Raw genomic sequence first — 18,275 nt, 5'->3', positions numbered from 1 at the left:
TTCTCTGACATCAACTCTGATGTCAACAGCAAAGTGATGCAGGGCCTGTCATGATGGAACCATAATCATTGCATGACAGCTAACTGGAGTACTAATTGTACTTCACAGAGAAATATATGGTAATTACCTTTAAAAAGCATGTGAGGCATAAGTTCAGTCAGATGGTTGTGAACTATATCAGCTCACACATTTATTGTAAATTTTTGTTGATAGTGGAACACATAAATTGCCTTAGGATTTTTCAACTTTCAGACATGGCTATTGTGGCTGTTGAATATTTCTTCCCTTGTGGAGGCAGCCTTGGCAGTAAACAAATAATGTGTTTAGAAGTCATGGATGTTTACAGCTTGGTGTAGATTCCATTGGCAGATTCCACATACCAGGGGAAGTCATCAGCTGATAGGATTTATTCCAACACTTGAACGTATGCATGCCCTTCTGGTTCAGGACATTCCATAAGTTGGCGATTGAGGTACTTAGTTTCTTGGCTGTGGATCACAAGCTCGTGCTGGAGTGTCCTCAATTTGCTTTAGCATAGCTTCTTCAAACTGAACATTTCACACACTGTGAGGTCAGCCAGTCTCTTGTCATTCTGGTCTAAGGGATCCTGACACAAGAAACAGCCATTAAATATTTGAAATGTTAGATGATTTAGTAACCTCCATCCTGGAAATCATTCAATGTATAGCTGCCTTGCTGTGCAATGTGTTGAATTGTGCCTCTCCATAACTGAGATGCATGCCAGCTAACTCAGTTACTATGTAATCAGTCATCAAGACCCTGTAAACATCAGTAGAAGCTTTCATGTAAACACAACTCAACATAAACAGTTGCAGTACAGCTATTTATCCCTGAACATGGACGCTGCTACCAGTAATGAAAACTTACCCTTCCTATCAGTAATATGTAACTGTATTGCAGATCAGATTCCAGTGTCAATATGTTGCATACTAAATGGTCAAAACAACTGTGAATGTTGGCCTGAGGGAAGTCCAGCATTGAAGTCTTCAATGGCCAATAGCAGGGAAACAGTGTGTCTGTGACATCTGTTTCATGTGACAGAAATGTTTCTTTTTATCTACACTAATAACTTGACAAATTTGTCTACATATCTCTTTTACATCCTGTTCGTACATCATCAAGACTGTCACCAATTTGTGCAGCAACCTTAAAAACTGGAAATTTCACTATAATACATTTCTTTTCAATTATTTTCATGTGCATGTTGCATTACACTTTCTCAGAATGAGCATGTGATAGATTTCCTTAACCAGTATAAAGAGATGTGTGGGTAGCCAACATGATATAGTGTGATACACCTTTATTGATGCAGAGAGCATACAGCCCAGCTACATTATATCAGGTTCTAAACTGAACTGTCTTGCTCATATTGCTCTCGGATACTTCACACTGCTGTGGAAACTCTCTTATCAGCAGCGTCACTAGCACTGATGTCCCCAAAACCATCTGTTGTCAGTGTTCACACCAAATATTGGTCACCTGTGGACTTCCTCCCTTTCACAACTATTTCCTTGCAGTGTGAATTCTCAGTGTACAACTGTTTCATATGACAATGACCTGAGAGAATTACCAGTGTTTTAGCAAGTCAAATACATATCATGAGTAACAATGGACAATTACATTTCTTGTGGTGCTCTCAGATATACTTTTGCTGTTTGTGTCTGCCTGTTCAGAATTACATGCGGTGTTGTGTTTGCTAAGATGTCTTCAGTACATTCACGTACCTGATGTGGTGTTCATAACCATAATCACTGACAGACACCTGCAAGGTGTTCTAGCAGTTAACAGATATAGAATTGGTTTGAGTCATGCTCTCTACAGCTTCCTGTACCAAGTGACTGAATGAAGGACCTAGAGTTTCATATGATCAATGCTACCAAAATCTATATATGCTAAGAGTATATTGTAATGTTGGGGCATGCCTTGCTCTTATTTGATTTCTCCTGCAAGTCATACATAGGTTGTCTCTCCTATCCTTCACTTTATTAGCTTCTTTGGTTCTCCACACTTAACTTCATCAATCCTTTTCTTTTCTCCTTGATGCCTTAAGACATGTGCCCTGGTTCCAAATGTCCAAGATTCCACTAACTTTCTTACAATGCTGTCAGCAATACTACATTTATTTTACTGCTGGCCGTATGAAAATAATCACAAAAATAATACATCTGTTTACAAAATTGGTACTCATTTATCCTAAATTCTGGTTAACAACAAAATACAGTGATTTTTTTCTGGAACTGAAATTTATTTTTATGTTTTACAGTTACTGGAATTCTAAAGGATACAGAAAAAATGGATTTCATGATTGACAATTTTGAATTAGTGTTTGGTGATAGTCTTCTTATAAAAGACCTACATACAAGAAAAGCAGTTTGTGATAAATTAAAACAATTTTATTTTGGCAACACATCACCAGATGATCGCTATAGGAGGCTTGTTTTGGTAAGAAATATTTATGTAAGAAAATCACAAGCAGTCTAATGGTAGAGAACAATATGTAAGGATCCTGCACAACAGGTGAACATATCATGTATATGTGTTGGTACATGGAAGCTGTGAAGTAGGATGAAGGAGTAGCTGGATAGTTCAGCAGTTAAATGCATTGGCCTCACAAGGCAAAGTCTAGGTCTCAGCCTCATTCTGGCACACAATTTTAGTCTGTCAGGGAGGTATCAAGTGAAATATTGCTTATTGTATTCTTTTTGTCTTGTTTGTAAATTGGTAAATTTGCACCTTCATGCTTCCTCTTCCATTGGACCAGACACATTCTGTTTTGTGTGAAAGACATATGTATGTTTTCCACAATAATATATGCAAATATATTATTATCTTAAATTACAGTACAATGAAAGTGGTCCAAACATTATGAAGTGGTTGAAAGAATCGGCAAATATTTAATAAACTTAATTTACATCAATAATTCTAGTCAATAGTCTCCTGTTTCTATCTGAGTAATATGTTGCCTTATCCTTAGATTAATGCATGTTAGGATTTGAGAATGTTACCTGAAGAACGTGGTGGAATACAGAGCATGGTCAAGCAAATAGGAAGCCTCAATACAAGCCTTTTTCCTGGCTTTGTGATATGGCACATTATCTTGTTGAAAAATGCAACTGCCGTCAAGAAACATGATCGTCAGGAAGGCGTTGGAAGAATCAGCAAATATTCAATAAACTTAATTTACATCAATAATTCTAGTCAATAGTCTCCTGTTTCTATCTGAGTAATATGTTGCCTTATCCTGAGATTAATGCATGTTAGGATTTGAGGATGTCACCTGAAGAACATGGTGAAATACAGAGCACGGTCAAGCAAATAGGAAGCCTCAATACAAGCCTTTTTCAGTTTGATCACTTCCTTAATAGATTTTACTGTAGAGCCCATGATTCCCAAAGTCTTAATACAGCCAGTGAAGAAAAGTTCTTTGACCTCCAGTCTTCAATCAATTACTCTCACGTCACTATAAAAATCTGCTACAGTGTCACTCATTGTTTCATCTATAAACCTTACAAACATGTAATTAAAACATTCCTCTATAGTTTCCTGTCTTCCTGCCAGCAAGTCTCTAAGGTTATGCTCTTTATTAAACAGGATCAATCTACTTACTGCCTCCCATGTTTGATTTCACCTCCAAGGATGTAACGGTCCCATAGAGGCATGGGAGTTTTTCTTATCTGATTCACTGCATGAAACTCAGTCTTCTCCTCCATAAGTTCTGTATTCATCCATACTTGGACTCAAATTTTGGATGAGGGAGGTGGGGGAGGGGGGGGGGAGACTATGAGGACTTCTTAGTATTTTCCTTTTCTCTTGATGAACCATAATACACATTACTCATTGCACTAGAACTGAATTTGCATAACCATTTCTGTGTTTCCATGATCTCCACATTTCTGGGCTCTTTTGAGTCCTCCTTTTCCCCTCTTTCCATATTTTCCCATAATGTTTGCCCTATGAAGTCAAACAGATTGGTTCATATGGTTTCAGACTAAGTACTTCCAATCTATGTTTTTTTCTGATTGCTTTCAAACCAATATTTGGTTTTAAATGTAGCCTCAGAGTCTTCATAGGTCTGAAAATTTACTATATAGAGCATCCATCATCACACACCATCCCTGTTCAGCTGAATCAAACATCCCATATCTCAGGAACTGTCCCTTTAAAAGCATTCAGATACAATATAAAATGTTCCTCACCTGCAGGTTAGATGTGGGTAAATGATGGGTCAGTCCTCTATTGATACACAATGTAAACTGTTCAAACTGATTGGCTTTAGTAGCACTTTATTTAACCAAGACATCTTCCCCCCTCTCACCCCCCCCCCCCCCCCCCCCCTCTCTCTCTCTCTCTCTCTCTCTCTCTCTCTCTCTCTCTCTCTCTCTCTCTCTCTCTCCATGAATTACATTTTTTTAAATTTATAAATCAAATTAATTCCTGTTATTCTTTCTAATAGGCATGAATATTTGCGTAAGCCAATATTTCTTACTTGATATGGGTTACCTTAGAAGACTGAGAGAAACCTCTGTTTAAACACTGACAGAAAAAAATAACAACACTAAAAAATAGTGTGATGATATTTCAGAAATACATTTATCTAGGTAACATATTTAAGTGATTAACATTGCAAGATCACAGGTTAATGTAAACACAAGATAAGCCACTGCAAATGTGAACTGCTGGTATATTAATAACTGGTGTAAACACCACAATGTTGAATGCAAGCATGCAGATATGCATGCATCGTGTCATACAGGTGCCAGGTGTCAGTTTTTGGGTTGGAGTTCCATGCCTGTTGCACTTGGTCAGTCAATATAGGGATGTTTCCACAATGAGATTTTCACTCTGCAGTGGAGTGTGCACTGATATGAAACTTTCTGGTAGATTAAAACTGTATGCCGGACCGAGACTTGAACTCGAGACCTTTGTCTTTCGTGGGCGAGATCGAGTCTCAGTCTGGCACACAATTTTAACCTGCCAAGAAGTTTAATATAGGGGTGGTTAATATTATTTGTGGATTACACTGGAGTTTCAGTCTGATAATGTCCCATATGTGCTCAGTTGGAGACAGATCTGGTGATCAAGCAGGCCAAGGCAACATGTTGATATACTGTAGAGTATGTTGGGTTACAACAGTGGTATGTTAGCCAGTGTCATCCATTGGTAAACACCCCCTGGAATGCTGTTCATGAATTGAATAACCAGATTTACATACAAATTCACAGTATGCAATTGCATCCCAGACCACAACTCCAGGTGTAGGTCCAGTGTGTCTAGTGTGCAGACAGGTTGGTTGCAGGCCCTCAACTGGCCTCCTTCTATCCAACATGTGCCCATCACTGACACTGAGGCAGAACCAGCTTTCATGAGAAAACACACCAGACCTCCACCCTGCCCTCCAGTGAACTCTCACTTGACTCCACTGAAGTCACTAATGGTGATGGTTTGGGGTCAGTGGAACGTATGCTACTGGATATCTGGCTTGGAGCTGCACTTGAAGTAACCAGTTTCATTGAGTCAGGCTGCAGTACCAACTGCTGCTAAAATTGCTGCTGCAGCTGCAGTACAATGCACCAGAGCCATATATAGAACATGATCGTCTTCACTCTTGGCTGTCTGGAACCCAGTCTTCCTGTGACCGTGCAACACCATCACCACTGCTGCCAACAGTCATTTAGAGTGGCTACATTCCTGCTTCTCATAGCACTATTACATGACCTCATTCAAACTAAATGAGGTGTAGATAATGATATCTTTGTCATCTTAAAGGCATTCTTGATTAACATTAGCTCACCATGTCCAGTCCAAAGGTAACTAATGCTCATGACTGTTACAGCAAGTATTTAAAGCAAACCTGATCTGCATCCTCATAGTAGTGCTACTAGCTCCACTCTTGTAGCTGACATGTAATGTACATAGGCATTGTCTTTCAGACGTAGAAACATGCCTACCACCTTTCATTTGTGTCGCACAACTCCTCCTTGGCCCTGCAACTCTTTTTTTTTTTTTTCTTTCCATCAGTGTAACATTTGTGGATGTAGAAAAAGCTTTTTGTATTGTTGTCTGGAATATAATTTGATATTTTGAAAGTAACAGGAATTAAATACAGTGAGAAATATGTCATCTACAACCTGTACAGAAACGAGACTGCAGTTATGACAGTCAAAGGAAATGAAAGGAAAGCAATTGTCGAATAAGGAGTGAGACAAACTAAAGTTATTCAGTCAGTTCATTGAGCAAGCAATAAAGGAAATCAAGCAGAAACTTGGAAAGAAAATTAAAGTTCAGGGAGAAGAAATAAAAACTTGGATATTTGTCAATGACACTACTGTCAAAGGTAGCAAATGACTTGAAACAGCACTTGAAGAAAATTGATAGTCTTGAAAACAGATTGCAAGATGAACATCAACAAAAGGTAAACCAGTCTAATTGAATGTAATCAAATTAAATCAAGTGATGCTAAAGGCATTGCATAAGTAAATGAGGCACTAAAAGTTGGCAACAAAAGAACATAAAAGTCAAAGTAGAGAATATATAAAATGCAAGCTGCCAATGACAAGAAAAGCGATTCTCAAAATGAGAAATTTGTTAATATCAAATATAAATTTAAGTCTCAGAAGTCTTTCTGAAAGTGTTTTCTTGGCGTGTACCTTTGTACAGAAATGAAATGTGGATGATAAATGGTTTAGACAAGATGCTTTTGAAATGTGGTGCTACAGAAAACTGTTGAAGATCAGCTGGGTATGTTAAGAAATTTATAGCACAACTTGACTAAAATAAAGTACTGGTTGTAGGAAACAACCTGAAGCACCAGTTAACAAGAGATTTGATAAGAGAGAGAACAATGAGGTGAGACAGTGGTGGTGGTGGTGGTGGAGGGTGGGGGGGGGGGGGGGGGGAGGGGGGAGTAGGGGGGGAGTGTCAAAAAAGTAGAGGAAGACCAAGGCTTGAATAAAGCAAAAAGCTTCAAATAGATGTTGACCACAGTAGTTCTGCAGAGGTAAAGAGCCACATGCAGGACAGACTAGTAGGAAGAACTGCTTTAAACCAGTCTTCAGACTGAAGCCCACGACCACAGCAATGTCAAAATGATCACAATTTGATTTCACATTTTCTTCTGGTTAAGTGCCAGACTCTAAGTTCAAAGATCTTCAGCTCAGTCTTCAGTTGATTCCAGAATTTTTAACTTTTAATTATTCATTTCGTTACTAATGTTCATTAATATGAAAAATACTGAGCTGTACTCACATTTGCAATCTACATTAAATTGTGACTCCTCTATAACAAACTGAGTAGATCAGTCAAAAGTCAGAGGAAAGCAGAGGCATATTCACCACCAACATGACCATGCCTTGTAAACCATTGTTGTGTTCAAACTAACTTTCAGTTTGGTTACAGCTTTTCTTTTCAATCAGTCTCCTCTATACAAATGTCTTTGCACACCTCAGAGAATCAACCTTATTATCTATCTTTCCCAATCAGGGATACACTCTCTTCCTTAAGTTATTGGTAGTTACTTTCATACTGTATAAATAATTTGTACATTTAATCATAATAATGTGTAACGAGTCATTTTATACTCACATTATGCACTGATATGTAAATATGGCTACATGTTGACCACTTACAAGCCTAAAAAATGTAGACTGAAATAGTAATTCCAGTCCACTGCCTTTTAAAAATGATATAAATATAAATTCTTCTGTAGAATAGAAGTAGTTACCAAGGACAAACTTCCTGTCTTGATTAATACCTGTTTTTTGGCTCACCAGTGAAACACCATTTTGATTTTCAGCCCCTTCATCTTTGAGCTGTACTTCATTTCTCAAATCCTCTTTCTCTGTGAGTATTTCAGCTCATAAGAGTGTGCAGTTGCTCACAGCTTGTAAGCACATCCTACCTTACTCTCTCCTGTCTGGTGTGTAGTGCTTACAAATTCTGAAACTCATCTTCTATTCACCATTATAACTGGTCCATACAACTATGTAATTGCTTTTGCAAATCATCAATATGTTTATGCATATGTTTCTCCATTTACTTCCTTAATTTCTCTAATGATAGCATTATCAGACTTACAACTTCATTTTCTAGTACAAAAGTTCTTTTCAACATCTGTTTTAGTTATTGGTTCATTTATTTAGAATCAATTATAGTTATCACTTTGATTATTGATCCCTTGTGTATTTGATTACTGATTTCTTGTGTATTTTATATATATAGTAACCTCAACATTACTAAGCTTAAAAAATGAAAAGTTGTGAAATTCCTTTTTTACTGAATTTCAGTAGCCCTCTACATTCTTAGTAGGCTTTATTTATCAATTGCTGTCTTTCCTTACTCTTATTTCTCTCAGCTGCCTTGCTATTTCTCATTTGTGTGGTTCCTCATGAAAGAGATGAGCTCATGATCCGCTGACAGAAAAACGAAGCCCTTACAGTTGAGACAATATTCAACATCCACACCTACTAGGCACTGAAGGCAAACTTGCATGTGTCTCTATTAGACAAGTTGCTACAGCCATACAAATACAATTAATTGGGAGAGTGCACCCTCAATGTACCAATGCACAGTCTTCAGAATGCCAGGTGGAATGCATGCCCTCAGCAGTCTAATCATGCCGTCAGCTGTCAGCCAGCAGTCTTATATGCATCTTTCACATTTTTACTGTTGTACTGTTTCCAGAGTTTTATTGCTGACCAATTCTCAATTAGTCTCTCAAATTAATTTAATCATAACTCCATATCCACTCCATTCCTTTGCATAAGTAAAAACAAAAAATGTATGGGTCACTCTTACATATTGAAAATGTATTACATTTTGTAATGTTACAGGAAACATTATTAGTCTTCTACTTTGTTAATAAGTGATAACTCAAGAATTGCAGCACACTTATAGGTTAAACTTTGTAGTGGTTTGGACCTCTAGCAATGCAAAAGTGATATCATAATTAATGCCTTAGCTTCACTCCCATAAAACCATTACTCTCCTTTAAAATACCAAAAATAAAATAAAATGGAAATGTTCATTGCAATACAAAGCATTTTATTGTGCTAAGATCCTCTTACATAATGTATGGGTATCATTATTTCTGTGGTTCTCTCATTGACATAATAAATTACCCAGTACAACCATTGTAAAAATCTCAATTCAGTGTTGTGCATCAGCACTGTACCATCCAGAAATCAGTGTGTACAGTGGTTTCTTTTTTTTTTTTAATACAAAACACTGGTTTGTGTCATGTGAACTTCTATGAAATGTATCATCATTTCAAATGATTATGTAAGCATCTCAACTGTGACCTGCACTATGTTTTCCAACACAAATAACAATATAAATACTACTCTGTTTTATTTATGTTTTTAATCTTACCTCTCAAAAGTACCAATAATTCACAAGTATATTTGGCTGGGGATAAGGACATGTACATTATGAACATGATATCAGTGGCAAATTTCCATGTTGGCCACAAGTAGGCTATTCACATTTTTCCATCCCTACCATTCTCAACAATTCAAAACCCTACTTTGTCAATGAAATTGTAACTTTATGATTTGTGCACTATCATCCTAGTAACATCACCTTTATCCAGTACTTAGTATGATTGTGAATTATAGGATTGATGTTTAGATCCTAGATTATTTTTACAACCCAACAATATAGTTAAGATTGCACAAAAAATAGTTTTGGGGTATATTTATGAGCTAATACAAGCTCAGTCATGTACTACTAATAAGGCGGGGTAAGGTCTGCCTTAAGACTATTTACACAATAATGTACATTCAGTTAAAATAATTAAATAATTTTTTTTTTTTTTTTTGCATATTCAGTTATCTGGTAAAAATTTGGCTAATGATTATGATGAAATTCAATTACTTAAGTTATGAAAGTTACATCATCATACAAAATGTTGTTCATTAGTTCTGCCTCTATGCACAAAAGAGCTAATGTGTTTAGCTTTTCCTGGTTTAAGGTATATCTTAGATAATTTTTCACCTGTTTTAAGCAAGAAAAGCTTCTCTTACCCAAATAATTTGTTGATTGTGTACACAGAGCCATGCGAACTGCTATATCCAAGTTTGGATAAATGTTTTGCAAATTCTGTTTTTTCAGGAATGATCCAGATTTAGTTTTGCCAAAATTCTTTCAGAACAAATGTGACACTGAAAATGTATGCGTTCTTGAACTAAGTTGGTCTGTAAATCGGTAGGATACATTTATTCCAAGAAAAGGGCTTTTTCCACTAAGAACTGATGATGACAATTCACTTTTTTTCTGAGGATGAGAAATGTGTTAACCCTGAAAATATCATTCAGTCATTCTCATCCCTTCATCCAATATTTCATCATAAATTTCTTTCCTTTTTAGGTTGTCTTTTTCCCAAGTCTTTTGTATACTGCTTTGACATGCTTAATTCCATCGCCTTTTCTTTAAAATACTTAAAATTTTCTTGTTCAAATGAAAAACATGCAAAGAGATTCATGAAGATCAGCACACTGATCAAACTGTGGTAGAAGCCGGAATTTGAACATTCACTTTCTTTATTCTTTCCAAAAACACATTCCACACATCAACCATTACCACCATTTCCAGCTTTTCTAAATTCAAAAATATTCCTGTTACTTCATTTTGTATTACAGGCTTTTCTGTTACAATCATTCATGATTGATTCCAGTTTTAAGGACTTCGTGCCAAGAATCTCTCAGACTTCTACATGTGTCCTCTCTAGCTGACCAACGTGTCAGATTTACTCTCTTTAACACTTCCCCTTCCTCAATTTCAGTCACTAATTTTTGCCAGTGTTGTGTGACAGTTATAAAAGAAAAATGTAGATTTCTTAAAGCAACATGAACAAGCAACAAGCTTCTCTGCAATATTCAGTGTAGCTGCAGTTATAAATTTAAAGAGTGAGCAGTACTTATGCTGAGTGTTTTGACTTCTGAAATAATGGCAGAAAACATTTCTTCAGCTTCACAGCCCTCTGAGGTCAAGAATTTAATAAATCTTTCACACATTTCATCTTTTTCCAAAATGTATCTAATGATAAGGGTAAGTTAGTTCACATGAGCTATGGGAACCCATGATTAAGGAAAAATATTTCACCCCTCTTATCTTGATATCAATCTGTTTTAAGACTTTATGATCCACCAAGAGCACAAACTCATCACAATCTGTCTTTGATAAGTAACAGGTACTTCCAGATATTTGATTCCCACATGATTAAATATGAATGGCTAAAAAAGGATCAAATGCTTCTAACAGTTCCAAAATCATAACAACAATTTCTGTTATGTGGATCACTGAACTTTTCATTCTTTCCTCTGCAAGTGAGACCTCTTGAACACAGTCACTTCACAGCAGTAACAACCCTCTTCGGAAAGTTTCTCCAATAAGCAATTTCTTCATCAGTCTAAGCATGCAGAAAATTGTCGAGTCAGCCATTGATCTCACTTCTAGCTTTCAAACTAATGATACTAGATTGATGATATGCAGAGATTTCATGCTGAGGTTCTCATTGTTCTGAATTTTTCCAGCCATTAAATCCTTTGTTCTCAAACTGAGTCTTATTGTCCAATGGACCAAACACCAAACAGGGCCCACAATATACAGATCTTTTACTTTCAGAATAAAACAACCAATTTCAGTCATACACTTCATTCATTTTCATTTTTCTTTGGGAGATACTTACTGGTAAGAAACAACACTGATCAGCATATATTTTTTCACTTTTAGAGAAGTCACAGCACTTGTTTTGAATGAAGCGGTACCTTTCGATAATCTCCCTTAACCCTAGCATTACCAACGTATTTTTTGTTACATGTAATACCAACAGGGGGGCCTCAAAGGCCCATAAAGAATACCACAATTTATTTTATCATAAATCAAGTTTATTTACTTCTGATACCTCTAATAACAATTCAAAATGCTTAGACATTGTTTTTGTATACTGGATAATAAAAGATGTTATTATAATAGGAATAAAATGAACAAATCACGAGATTCAGTTTATATATTTTTTGGAATAATGTTTCAAAATAGTGTTTTCTTATAAAAACGACTTTTTTAATTCGATACACTACATGAAGCAAACAAAATTTACTGTCTCATTCTGCAACGCATTTTTCACACAACACTGTCTTCCTGCAGTGTTTCCCACAGACGTGTTTGTGGCACTGAGAGCAGGTAACAGTTGACTTTCCCAGCTTGTTGTACTTGATCTTTTTAGATGCAGCTTCTTGGCAGCATAGGTGGCACCATCCACGTGTTCCTGGTTCTGCTGTTGAGGATGATGGTTCTACAGAGCAGCTGAGCTTCCGTTGTGCGATGCTTTCCATTGCCATTATTACTGGCTTCTGAAGTCCATACAAATTTTGTGCCCGTTTATCTACTTGAGATCTTATTAGTTCGAGACCTAAGTTAGTGATAAAAACTCTTCTGCGGTTTAGCAAATTCTTTTTCCAATTCGGAAAGTTGAGGAGGAAGAGTGAATATGCATTTATTGCTGCTATGTCAATGAGTGTGTAGAAGAGGGACAAAGGCCATCTTCTTGTTCCTCTCTTTGTGCTGTAGTGTCTTGCCATCTGGTCTATGGTGTCCACGCCTCCCTTTGTAGAATTATAAAAAAGATTTATGTTAGTCTTTTTTGAGTCTTCATTCAACACCCCTTCTGAGTGATAAGTTGAAAGCATCAACAGCAGTCGTTTTGGCTTCTCGCGGACTAGCGTTGATGCAAGAGTAACTGGTGGCCTCTGTGTCTGAGGGTCAGTATAAGCAAAGATGGAAGAGTGTAAACTGCGGCCAGTTGTAGTCTTCAGCTCTTCAGGTATGTGTCGTCTGTTAGACTGTAGGGTGCCAACAAGTGTGAGGTGAAAATCATTCCATAGAGTCTCAGCAAGCTCCACTGAAGTATAGTACCGATCTGTGGTAACATTACGGCCTGATTTTTCAATAGGTTTTATTAGTCTCTTTACAATTTCCATCAGTCCATTTGAATGCTGTGTATTTCCTGACTTGCCTGTATAGATGTCCATGCTGATCACATATCTAGTCTCAGAATCAGACAGCATTCGAATTAGAATGCCGTATTTTCCAGGTTTTTCTTTTAGAAACACCTTGAATGGACAGCGACCACGGAACAAAGACAACATCTCATCCACTGTTGTATGTTGACCAGGAATGAAATACAATGGAAGTGAAGAATTGAAGCTTTCAAAAATTTCCCTCATTGGAGCAACCCTGTCAGTCTGGCGACGAATTTCTCTTGTGTTCTTATCATCAAACGTCAATATTTTAGTCAATTCGAAAAATCGGGTCCGACTCATTGATCCATAGTACATTTGTCGGCCCTGAAGCAAAGACCATAAATCTTGGACAGGTATCTTATTGTCATGATTTGAACCCATGATTAGCAAGAGTCCTATATAACAAAATAACTCATCTTCATCTGTGTGCTGAATACCTAGTCGAGAAGCCTCTTCATTTGAGTGTAGTTTTATTAGATTCATAATTTGAGGTGTAAAAAAGAGCTCTATAGCCTCTTTCGGAGACGCAATTCTTCCTTGTTGTCCTAGCCCCATTCTTTCTCGCACTATATTTTGTACAGAACGCCGATATTGTCGAGATGGCTTCGTAATATACTCTCGTCCACTTTTTGCAATGAATTTATCACATTCCGTATCATTATCATCTGGTGGATTGGCTTCAACCTCATCTTCATTCTCAGACGATGAATCAGTTCTAATTTCTTCCACATCATCATCCACTTCACTTTCCTCTAAATCTGATTCGTTCAAAACTTCCTCTAGCACTCTTTCAATGGAACTATCACGTAAACGATGTCTACTCATGTTGCTGGTTCAACAGCAGCAGAAACACTGAAAATAACAATGGTCCGCTTCATAATAATATGTCTGAAGGCAACAATGCCAAAATTCGTTTCATGGTAAGAATTTGAAACGAGAGACTCAACTTCGTAAATCTTTCCTTGCTATTACCAACGGGTGGGCTTCTAAGGCCCACAGAGAATTAAATCAAGTAAATGAATTTTAATTACATTTTTATTCCGAAATTCTGTAATGACTCAATAGTACATTCAATAACGAACAATTACCTTTGCTTTCAAGTTCATATATCAAAGGGTGTGGATACAACATAGAAAAACTGAGTCAGTGGGCCTACGAGGCCCCCCCGTTGGTAATGCTAGGGTTAAGGTATCTTCAATTTCCCATAGAGCTGAATCTTTGTTTAGATTTACTGTTGTTTGCCCTTGGTCACTACTTAATATCTGATTCTGAGATGCATCTTCAATTGTTATACTTATTGATGATTCCTCTATTGCCTCTCCATCAAAAACATAAATATCCATTTCTCAAAAGCAGATTTTCAACAGATGACTGTTGTTGTTGGGCTGCAGAGTTCAAATACGGTTCATCTTTTCCAGATAGTATTGTGTCAGTGCATGTTATCAAAGCTCCTGGTCTTTCAAGACCACTTCCACTACCACTTATAAAAAAAATTGACAATTTTTATTGTTTTACACATAATATCTTCTTGTTTTTCTGTTTTCATTTTGGCCTTTGATTTTATACTCAGTGCCACTACATCACTCTCTCCCATCACTCATTCTAACAATTGTTATCCAAGAACTGAAATCAAAAAGATTACATAGGAGTTTTACTTCTTGTACATAATTATCAGTATCCTTCATTTAGACTTCAGACACTGAATAATTACCAAACATATGTACAAGAAATTTATTTAAATATCATACAAAAAAACCAAAATCTCTTTATGTAGCTTCCAAAATAGCTATTTCTCAAGTTAAATTATGTGTTACTGATTTGTTATGAATGATTTATATTATGGTATTATGATTACTTATCTACTATAAGTTTTTACACATTGTTGATGTTATGTTATGAAGTTATTCATACAGTCCATGAAATAATTTGAAAAATTACAGCACACAACCAGAAAAAATGTGCCAGAGAAATATTCATACATGTTGTTTGGCTACAATAACTTGATGATTGCACTTCTGCTGGTACAAGCAGAGAAAATCAGCACTAGCTGAAAGATATTCTTTTGTCTCTGAGTGCCGCCAACATTAATCTGCCCATAAACATGAAGTGGTACTATAAACATTGTTAAGGATATGCTGCAAGCAGCAGATGCTGGCTCTCGATTACCACTCCACTCCCCTTGACATCTTTAATGTGTGGGCAAGGCCATACCCAGCAGCCATTGCATGAACTGTCAAATTATCATGACCAGATTGTATTAGAATTTGCAAGATACAATCAACCAAGGCAGCTTTTCTTTTGTTTTTGAAGTAAATACCAGATGGGACTTCCCCATTTGTATCGCCACTCTGTATCTATCTCTCTTGAACTCAGTGCCACCATGTGACATATGCCTACAATAGCATGATCTTGCTTCAGCTTCTGCAGTGTCCACACCATGCTTGTGCAGTCATTTTGGCCAGTCACACTGAGCAAACAGTCATGTCATTCATCCCCTCACCAAAACCAACACTACTACCCATGTTGTAGAAAAATTAATCTAAGTAGTGGAACATATTACCTGTTGAATTGTTTGTGTGGACTTACTAACATTTAGGCATATATATGTATATGAATCTTTTTAATTTCTGTAAGACACAAAAAAGACACCAAATTTGCCACCACTAAAATCTGCTGCCCTAGGCTCCAGCCTCCTCAGCCTGCTAGTAAATCCCCCACTGTATGGTACTGTAATTTCTGATTATAAAGTATAGTGAGACATTGACAGCAATGGCTACTACATTTAGTAGTTACCTCCTCACAGTGGCAGCGGACCTGCCAACAAAGAAAGTAAATCAGGCACTGTGTTCACCAACAGCAGTCATTATTTTCTAAAATACAATCACTAAGAAGATTACAAAAAGCCTTATATCATGATAAAACACAAAATCTTCTCTCTCTTATCTTGTTTCTAGCAGAGTATAAGCAACTTCTGCCAAAAGGACAGGGCCACTCTTGAGTTATCAGTCACTGAGGGAGGTGGCGCAGTGGTTAGCACAATGCACTCACATTCAGGAGGATGGCAGTTCAGACCCACATTTGGCATCCAAGTATAGGTTTTGCATGATTTCTTTAGACTGTTCCACTCAAATTCCAAGATGATTCCTTTGAAAAAGCACAGCCGATTTCCTTCCCTATCCTTGACGCCATCCAAGCCTGCATTCTGTCTATTATGACCTCGATATTGACGGGACTTGAAACCCAATCTTCCTTCCTTTGAGTTATCAGTCAGTGACTCAAGGCAATTTCCTAACAAATTGAAACATGTAGTAGTAACATCTTTCAATAAAAAGGGAGGTAAGCATATCATGACCAAGTGCAGAGCCAAACATCACCTAGCAATACTTTCAAATGTTTTAGAGAAAGGGTTTTGTAATAGAATACTGCTTCATTTTTCTAAGCAGAATGTATTACATTGTAGTACATTAATACTTGTTCCATAGAGCATGAATACGATATTTTGTAATGATGTGGAACGTGTCCCTCATGTTGCTTTCTTTGTAGAGCACCCATATGAAAGCCACACTAGGCTCGTAAAATGAATTCCTAGCAGAGTTAAACAAAAATAGCATTCCATTAATATATTCTGTGACCTTACCTAGATCTTTGGTTTTGTATGTCACAAAATACTACTGGGGAAACTCAAATATTTTCTCATTATTTGTATCTTCTTGCGTAGATCAATTACTACACTGACAACATCAATGACAAACTGCACCATAGGATAAATACTAAACCTTAGCATGGGAAAACATATGATATGGAGTCTGTTTTCATTATTGCAAGAAGATAGCAAGACTGTTTAATAGATTAACTCCATTTTGTATTAAAATATCTAGGAGGAATGACCAGGAACTTGAATCCACAAAAGACTAAAAAATAGATCCCTTTTAATTGAAACTGCTGCATCTGGGCATAATAGTACATCTGGATAGTAGTTTTCATTTTGACTTTCAATTCACTACTACCAGTATACACCAATGCTGGATTATCTGCCTAAAAATCACCCTCACATACCAAACATGCTGCAGTGTTTTTTTTTTTTTTTTTTTTTTTTTTTTTTTTTTTTTTTTTTTTTTTTTTTTTTTTTTAAAAACGTCATGCCACTAGTAAAAAATATGGCACAACAGTGCAACAGTCTGGCATGGCATGCACATCCACAGAAACATTAACTGTTTAGACAAGCATGTGGCTTGCAACAGAAACTGTCCTGTATTTAATGAGGGGAAGAATATCAAGATAAAGCTCATTTAGCATGCAACATACACTGAAGCTAAAAATATGTATCACTCTATACAGCCACTCACTTTTACAATGTCTTTTGCATCCTTGTCAAAAAAGCCCATAACAAAAAGGTGTTACTAAACATGTATAAACAGCAAATGCTTCAATTACAATATTATCCTGCAAAGTATAAATATCAACTGAACCTTCCCAAAGACACAGCATCTCCTTGCATCCTTAGTGTCACTTCCAGACCATTATAATAGCGCCAGAAGTTTGTGTTACTATTGCTTTTATGGAACTTTTATACTCATTTGGATAATGAGGTTTTTTTTATTAAGTACATGGGAAGCTAATGCTGCATAATAGTCACTGTTTTCTTCAAACACACTGTATAATTTAGGCACTGTATAGGCATTTACAAAAAAAATACTTTGTTCTATCTGTAGACTTCCTTTTTATTTATTCAACTGCCACGACACAAATTTAGCTTGTACAAATTGACAGCCATGTGACCCATTCACAAGAGGATTAGAATAAAGGCAAATGAGAGAATAACAGAAACACCCCCTCCTGCCCCCTTCTCCCCCTCCCCAAACACACACACACAAACACACACACACACATCGACTGGAGTGGGGGTTCTATCAAGTGCAGTGGATAGAGGGAGAAAGATGGGGGAGAATGGAGGAGTGGTTGGGGGTGGGTAGGTAGCAGCTTGGAAGGAGGCAGGAGGTCTGCAAGCCAAGAATGCAGGAGGGTGAGGTGGTAAGTGCACAGCTAGGGAAGTGACACATGGATACTGGCACCAGTGAGGTGCAACATGCAGTGAAGATGACATTGAGGTGTGGATTGGGAGGTAGTGACTGGACAGAGGAATGGGAAACTGCTGGATAGAGTTTCTGGATGTAGTTGGTTATCAAGAAGAGTTATGCTTTACCTTATGTGCCAGCTACTAGTTCAATTTGCTCACCC

At 37.0% G+C, this 18,275-nt stretch overlaps 1 protein-coding gene across 1 annotated transcript in view; it reads left to right on the top strand.

Annotated features, from left to right (window-relative positions):
- Positions 1-18,275, top strand: part of LOC124775104 (esterase FE4-like) — a 383,368-nt gene that overhangs the window by 331,553 nt on the left and 33,540 nt on the right. The window contains exon 8 of the mRNA XM_047249928.1: positions 2,285-2,463. Within this exon, the coding sequence (XP_047105884.1) occupies positions 2,285-2,463 (179 nt within the window). The remainder of the gene's footprint in view (positions 1-2,284; positions 2,464-18,275) is intronic.

Source organism: Schistocerca piceifrons, chromosome 2, assembly GCF_021461385.2.
Source record: "Schistocerca piceifrons isolate TAMUIC-IGC-003096 chromosome 2, iqSchPice1.1, whole genome shotgun sequence".
NCBI lineage: Eukaryota > Metazoa > Arthropoda > Insecta > Orthoptera > Acrididae > Schistocerca > Schistocerca piceifrons.
Note: the sequence above shows the minus strand (reverse complement) of the source record. Positions and strands in the feature narration are given on the sequence as shown.